The sequence below is a fragment of the Haliotis asinina genome, chromosome 6 (assembly GCF_037392515.1).
Source record: "Haliotis asinina isolate JCU_RB_2024 chromosome 6, JCU_Hal_asi_v2, whole genome shotgun sequence".
Classification (NCBI taxonomy): Eukaryota; Metazoa; Mollusca; class Gastropoda; order Lepetellida; family Haliotidae; genus Haliotis; species Haliotis asinina.
The window spans coordinates 4,886,547-4,894,226 of record NC_090285.1 but is presented as its reverse complement, the minus strand read 5'-3'; the positions used below and the strand labels follow the sequence as shown (position 1 = coordinate 4,894,226).

General features: G+C 40.7%; 1 protein-coding gene across 1 annotated transcript; it reads left to right on the top strand.

Moving 5' to 3' along the window:
- Window positions 1-624: 624 nt before the first annotated feature.
- Window positions 625-6,426, top strand: LOC137287341 (cytochrome P450 2U1-like). The gene is made up of 4 exons (XM_067819593.1): window positions 625-1,061; window positions 3,063-3,587; window positions 4,026-4,466; window positions 4,950-6,426. Exons 1-4 carry the CDS (start codon window positions 731-733, stop codon window positions 5,126-5,128), a joined length of 1,476 nt encoding a protein of 491 aa, XP_067675694.1. The 5' UTR covers window positions 625-730; the 3' UTR covers window positions 5,129-6,426.
- The last annotated feature ends 1,254 nt before the right edge of the window (window positions 6,427-7,680 follow it).

Sequence of the window (7,680 nt, the reverse complement as noted above, 5' to 3'; positions counted from 1 at the left end):
AATACCCCGCCCCATAATGTTATCAGTATAATGGACATCTGTGTGCTAAAAGTGTATACAAAAAAGACAAATACACAGCTTTTACACAGTTAATCCAGGTTGTTGTCAACAAACATGTGCAAAGTGTCTCTAGTTAATCCCGAATGAAAAGGACATTCACCTTAAATTTAAACATAAAAAGAACTGAATTATAAAAGCACTTCATAAAACATAAGGTATCAAATTGAAATGACTCAAAGTCGGAACTATTCACTGAATGTTCTTTAACTAACTCATTTTTATATAACAGCTACTATACATATAGAAACGTATGCTCTTTTTTCAGTGTGAAGCTGAAACGATAACCAACTTAATTTGGAAGCGTAAACAAATTTAAGGCTTCTAGAATTCACTACTGAGCTGACTTTATGAAACAAACAACCACAGTGTTTATTTCATTTAGTTGGAAGGTAAATACATACACTGACGGTGTGTTGCACCTATCCGTAACTGGGAGTCAGACCTTGGCCTCTTGACACATGCACAAGACTTCTCAATGCCTCTCAAGAACCCCACATGTACAAGGCATGTGCACGACATATACGCTGATTGGTTGACTCACTCTGCAAACATTGATAAGGGGCGTCCTTTTAAATCAGACAGTCGTGGTAATGTGCCACTCGACAGCTGTACTTAGTCTCGCTCTCTCCAGTCAGCTTTCACACAGGTTGGAAGCCAGCGCACAATCATCATGTGGGATTTTGGATTTACAACAGTTGCCTTATTTCTGGTCGTGGTGCTGACAGTGTTATGGCTGTCAACGAGGCGCGCCACTGGACTTCCCCCTGGTCCCCCTCTCCTTCCGTTCCTGGGGAACGCCCTGTCAATGGAGACTGATTCCCGTGTTTTGTTTAAGAACCTTCGACAGAAGTATGGCGACATTTTCAGTCTGTATGTCTTTCACAAGCCTGTCATCGTCCTCAATGGCTACAACGTCCTTAAAGAAGCCATAGTCAAGAACGCCGACGTCTTCTCTGACAGGCCACACACATTTTTGACTGATTTCTTCGCAAGGAGAAAAGGTGCGTTTTCTTCAAATTTTAACTGAACTAAAGGTGTTTTAAGAGTGGCTCTAACCATTGGACCATGACAGCCACGGCAGCCATAATGAAAACGTTAATAGTGCCAATAATCGTCATTGCTAAAACCATCGTAAGCAATTTGTGTTTGGTTGTGTCATTTACCTTTTTGTACTGCATTGATGGTGAAAGTGAAAATTCGATATAGTAGGTTTACAGAGGGCATCTGAACGACAAAAACAGAGTGTTTAACGGCACAATGTCACGCGTTTTCGATAGTATTTTGGTCTATGCTATATATATTTGATACAAGCTTCCTACTGATGACTCGTCACGATATGGCTGAGACTTTGCCGATGTGACGTTAAATATTAACTCACTCACTCCTACTGATTCGATAAAAGACTCATTATCCTTGCGACTTGCCTAAACTCGATAATTGAAACTTGGAGACGAACAGCTTCCATACAGGCGAGACTTGTCGTGTATGGAATGTACACGATGGCTCCGTACATCAAGAACTGTCGAATGCTGTGTTTTCGGTGTTACCCGAACCAGCCTCGGTCACAAGTTGCGATATATTGAACTGTAATCTTGATTTTTAGAGACGTGTGACGTTGTAGTGTGAATTTAACATCTACCATCAATAATCACAGAGATACGAAATTATTAAATTTTGACAGATGTGAAATGTTCTGGACATAACTCTTTTATCCAGTGAATAGGCTTTACTATGATAAACATTTAGAAGCCATGTTTACGCCCGTTGTTACCTTTATGTATTTCCATACCATCATAGGCATTTAGCACGTGCATACCATCAACGCACAGCAACACTAAACAGCCGACTCAGGTCATATATACCTCTACAGCACTATACAGTTGACCCATGTCATACTTCGGCAGCACTATACAGCTGACCCATGTCATACCTTCACAATACTTTCCAGTTGACCCATGTCATACCTTCGCAGCGACATACAGTTCACCCATGTCATACCTTGGCAGCAAAGTACAGCTGACCCATATCATACCTTCACAGCACTTTACAGCTGACCCATGTCATACCTTGGCAGCAACATACAGCTTACCCATGTCATACCTTGGCAGCAACATACAGCTGACCCACATACCTTGGCATTAACGTACAGCTGACCTATGTCAAACCTTGGCAGCACTATACAGTTGACCCACGTCATATCTTCACAGCGCTAGACAGTTGCCCTAATGTCATACCTTGGCTGCAACATACAGCTTACCCATGTCATACCTTGGCGGCAGCATACAGCAAAGCCACGTCATACCTTAGCAGCAACATACAGTTGACCCACGTCATACCTTAGCAGCAACATACAGCTGACCCACATCATACCTTGGCAGCAACATACAGTTGAACTATGTCATACCTTGGCAGCACTGTACAAATGACCCGTGTCACACCTTTTCAGCATTATACGGCTGATTCATGTCATACCTTGTTGGTACAATACAGCTCACTAATGTCATACCTTCCCAGCATTATATACCTGAACAATGTTATACCTCGTTATACAAAGAAATTACAATGACGGTATGAAACAGCGTGGCAATACAAATTCAATATAACTATAATATAATAACATTGACTGTAGCTACAAAGATATTGATGGTAAGATTCACATCGCTGCAACAGTGCTTTAGCATTCAAAATAGGCAAAACACCTGAGTATGTGAGTTGGCAAAGACCAGACTGAGATCCGTTTTGTGTACATGAAAAGTTTGCTCTAGTTCTTCTGACATCACTGGACTGGTATATTCCAGAGTAAGCCCAGAACCTTACTCGATAATCCTGTCTCCCAGTCTTGATATAGTAACCAGGTCACCGCCGTCCCGAAATGAGTCTTAACAGAAACAACGTGATTCACATACAACACTGTTCTACAAATGTCTCCAATACACATACATACAGTGCCATTTATGCTACGGCATAGGGTTGAATTCTATTTCACTATATTTTGCAAACAGGAGTAGTCGGATCTTCCGGGGACTTGTGGCATGAACAGAGGCGCTTTGCTCTCAACACTTTGCGAGAGTTTGGGGCTGGAAGAATGATCATGGAGGACAAAATACACGAGGAAATCGCACAGTTTGTCTTGGCCATAGAAGAACAGAAAGGCCAAGGTTTCCACATAGACCGTTTAGCGCAGAATGCCGTATCAAATATTATCTGTTCCATTGTCTTTGGAAAACGTTTTGAATATACCGACCCTGTCTTCGTCAAGTTTCTGAAAGCAATGGATGATTTTTTTAAATATAGCGCAGTAACTGGAATACTGAGCGTTTTTCCTTTTGTGCGATATTTGCCTGGTGACCCATTCAAGTTCAGGAAAATAATGGACAGCATAGATCTTGTGAAAAATTTGCTAATTAATCCTTCCATTAAGAATCACTTAAAGGATCACGATGAGGAAAATCGGGACGACTTCATCCATGTGTACTTGAAGGAGATGCGACGTCGCCAACAGAAGCAAGAAACAACGACTTTAGACTGTACGTGTGTTTTATAATCTGAAGATGTTCATGGTATGTACAGAGAGGTCCGCTGGATACTTACTTTTAAATTTTTTGTTTTCCTTTATTTGTTCAAACATATAACTAATACATCATTTTAGATAATGGTGTAATGAATTTGGTATATATATATACATTATATATATATATATAATTTGGTATATATACATATCTAACACATATTATTTCTTTTTATATTTGGCCTTTCATTTTAACTTTGATCGAGAATTTTGTCAATCTGACTGACTGGGGAAGCTGAACTTTCTTTTAGAATCTTTTAGTGAAAACATGGCCAATTCTGTTACAGTATTTTTGCATTTCCTCCGCATGTAGTTGTTGTGTTTCTGTGTTGTGTTTATATGGGTAATTTACATTTGTCATTTGAACTTAAACTAAAGATTACATTCATGTTGGCAGTGGAGAATCTGGCGCAGACTATTTCTGATCTGTTCACTGCGGGCACAGAAACAACGTCCACCACAATACGTTGGGCGCTAGTCTACTTCCTACACTACCCGGATGTACAAGAGAAGTGCTTCCAGGAGATTCTGGAAAACGTCGGTCAGAGCAGACCACCATCCATGAAAGACAAGACGAACCTTCCTTACGTTGAGGCCACCATTATGGAAACCTTGAGATACGGCAATATTGCCCCTGTTGCTGGCCCTCACACAGTTCCACAAGATGTACAGTTCCGAGGATACGCCTTCCCGAAAGGGGTCACAATCCTGTTGAACCTTGATTCAGTCCTCCAAGACAAGGGTGTATGGGGAGACCCACAAAACTTTCGGCCGGATCGTTTCCTTGATGGCGAAGGCAAGATTCAGAAGAGAGAGGATTTTATCCCATTTTCTTTGGGTGAGTTACATATAAAAGCTACATATCGTATGCAACAGACCTGTATGCACATACATAAGTACATGCACATACGCTCCTTTCATAGTGTGGCATGGACACACACACACACACATGCACACACACACACACACACACACACACACGAAAACACACACACACGTACGTGCATACATACATGAATACGTGCATGCATACACACGCACGTGCGCACGCGCGTACACACACACACACTCACTCACACACACACACACTCTCACACACACACACACACATACATCCATACATACATGCATGCATGCATGCATGCATGCATCCATCCATCCATCCATCCATACATACATACATACATACATACATACATACATACATACATACATACATACATACATACATACATACATACATACATACATACATACATACATACATACATACATACATACATACGGTAATAGAACTGAACTTTTGTTTTCATATTTTAAGGTCGAAGGATTTGCCTGGGAGAAGCAATGGCCCGGATGGAGCTCTTCCTCTTCCTCACCACCATGATTCAGAAGTTCAAGTTCGTCCCAGTGAACGGGGTAAAGCCTCCACTGGAAGGAATACTGGGTTTAACAAATGCGCCACCTGAATTCCAACTACGAGCTATCCCCCGAAAGTAATACTGTTCGGATCATCACAATGTTAACAAGAACACTATGCCTAGATCCTCTCTATACTCGTGACCATCCGTGTTAGAACTGGTCTTCAGTTACCCAGGCTTGCCGGACGGGGCGACTAATGGGATCGGGTGGTCATTGTATCAATTGCGTAGAACGATGCTTATGATGTTGATCACTGGATTGCCTGGTCGATTATTTACAGACCGCTGCCGTACAGCTGGAATATTGCGGAGTGCACCGATACACAACAAATTAAACAAACCAGCCAACCTACCAACGTTGCGATACAATAGGAACAAGAAGATCATTTGATCAGCGACATATAATCGGCGGCCCGGCGGCCCAGTGCTCGTTGTCAGTGTATGGGGTTTGTAGTTTTATGCTTTATACGTTATTAGGTTAGGGAAAGATATTAAGCATTTAATGGGAATGTATTTATTTCTTTGTTCAGTAACAGCTTCGCATTTAAATAAATAATGAAAATTATCTGCTACAGCAAGTGATCTACAGAGACTGCAGGTTCTGTTTTGACGATCAATGCCATGGCAACGGCCAACTTCAACATATACGTTATGGTTACACGTTTCGTATTTTAAAACTGGTAAATATACATAGGTGGAAGGAGGAGATAATTTTCTAAAGATTTTTAATGTATTTGTAATAGAAACCTTCAGGGCTGTTGTCTATCTCAGCTTTCCAACTTCGGTAAAATTGACCCTTTAGGATTGATTCTACCTGAGAAGTTAACCACTGGCATTAAACATTTACGGGGCAGAATCATCTATCATTAGTAAGGACAGTACAAACGATTTAATATTATCATACATTATTTGAACAAGAGTTAAAAATCTACCATTAATTACATTGTTGAGTAGCCCAAACCTCCAAACATCATCGAACGCTTTTGCTACTTTTTAGTAATTGGTTGAGCATATTCACAACAAAGGTGTTGTCATTTGTTGAGTGGACATTTGTGAAACCCGTCTGGGCAAGATGTAATACGTTAATGTTTTATAAAAAGTGTTAAGTCTGTTATTCACAATACTTACCAATCAGGCTACCGAATCTGATGAATGTCGCATTTGGTTCATATGCGTTTGGGTCCATATGACTTATCTCCCTTTCTTTTGTAGACTTTACTTTTTGTAAACATTTTCGAAAGTTCTTTAGCCGTATGCTTTTGCTTTCCTCGAATCAGTTGATAAAATCAATTTTTATATTGCTTGATATGCTTGTTCATGCACTTCTTATACTCTTTAGAACATCAGCTGCATTCAGCTTTATAAAGAGATGTTTTGCAGTTGGAGTATTTGTGTTTTGATTTAATAAAATCACTACGTTAACGAGAGTGTACTGCAAGCGAAGGATGTTGATCGGACAGTATTGTTACGACAGGGGAGTGTTCATGTACGGCTTTCGATTGAGTGCTTACTCCTGCTGAGTGATGACGTGCTGCTGGCGAGTCATGCTGAAAGTAGACCAAGTGATGATGTAGTGTAACCAAAAGATGTACTGTAGCCAAGTGATGATGTGGTGTAGCCAAGTGATGATGTGCTGTGGCGACTGATGATAGTACTGCAGACAGGTGATGTTGCAGTGTAGTCAGTGACAGTCCATGTCTAAATCTAAATCAAGTAATCCAAATCTTTGGCTGTTGATTATGACAGGGATATATTCTATATCATTCTGAACATATCTTATATGATATTTCTTGAGGACATACCATTATCCAAGGGGTACCAAATGACATTTTACTAATATTATACCCCAATGTGTTGTGGTGACTCATATGTCGTGAACTACATTACCCACATATGTGAAACTTTGGATGTGGATTTACTGAAGATCCCATCACAATTAAATGGTAACTTTACACACATTAGACATCGAGAGTATAGTTTAGGCTCACCATGTTCTGACTGTCGTAGAGCTAAGGTGATCGTAACTCATACTTTAACATAGACTTACGACTGTCGTAACGCTAAGGTGAGTGTAAATCCCATACTTTAACATAGACTGTTGATCATTACTCCCATACTTTAACACAGAATGACGACTGTCCTAGTGCTACAATCGCTTTGAGGAACGAGGCCCTGGTCTTTCAGTATGACGGCCAGGGATCGAACCCGACCCTCCGTGTACATGCACTAGCCACTGGATCGTGGAGGTGGTCTGACACTGGCACAAACACTCAACAAACCAGCCTACCATTTCTATGATTACACAATGCCATTTAGAAAGTGGTCAAATGTAACATGTTATATTTAGGATAACACTTTCTTAGTAAAGTACAAATTCTAATACTTTTTTGTGTTGAGCCCCATACGGGATTCGAACCCACACTCTCCGAGTCAGGTATCCAATCGTTAGCATGCAAAGTCCCGCTCAGCCCCCGCGACTCACACAAAAATGAAAGTCGGGCGACTGGTTGTCTAGACTGCGGACTTTGTATACCTCTCTGATAACTGTTAACTGGCACGGCTCCCACGGCCGAAAGCTAAGATCACACAATGTCATTTAGAAAGTGGACAAATGTAAAATATGTTACATTA

Bases quoted from the DNA above. Each gene is read 5' to 3' on its own strand.
- LOC137287341 (XM_067819593.1), top strand. From the start codon at position 731: ATGTGGGATTTTGGATTTACAACAGTTGCCTTATTTCTGGTCGTGGTG. The intron at 1,062-3,062 runs GTGCGTTTTCTT...TTTTGCAAACAG, and splicing joins TTTCTTCGCAAGGAGAAAAG to GAGTAGTCGGATCTTCCGGG. The intron at 4,467-4,949 runs GTGAGTTACATA...TCATATTTTAAG, and splicing joins TTTTATCCCATTTTCTTTGG to GTCGAAGGATTTGCCTGGGA.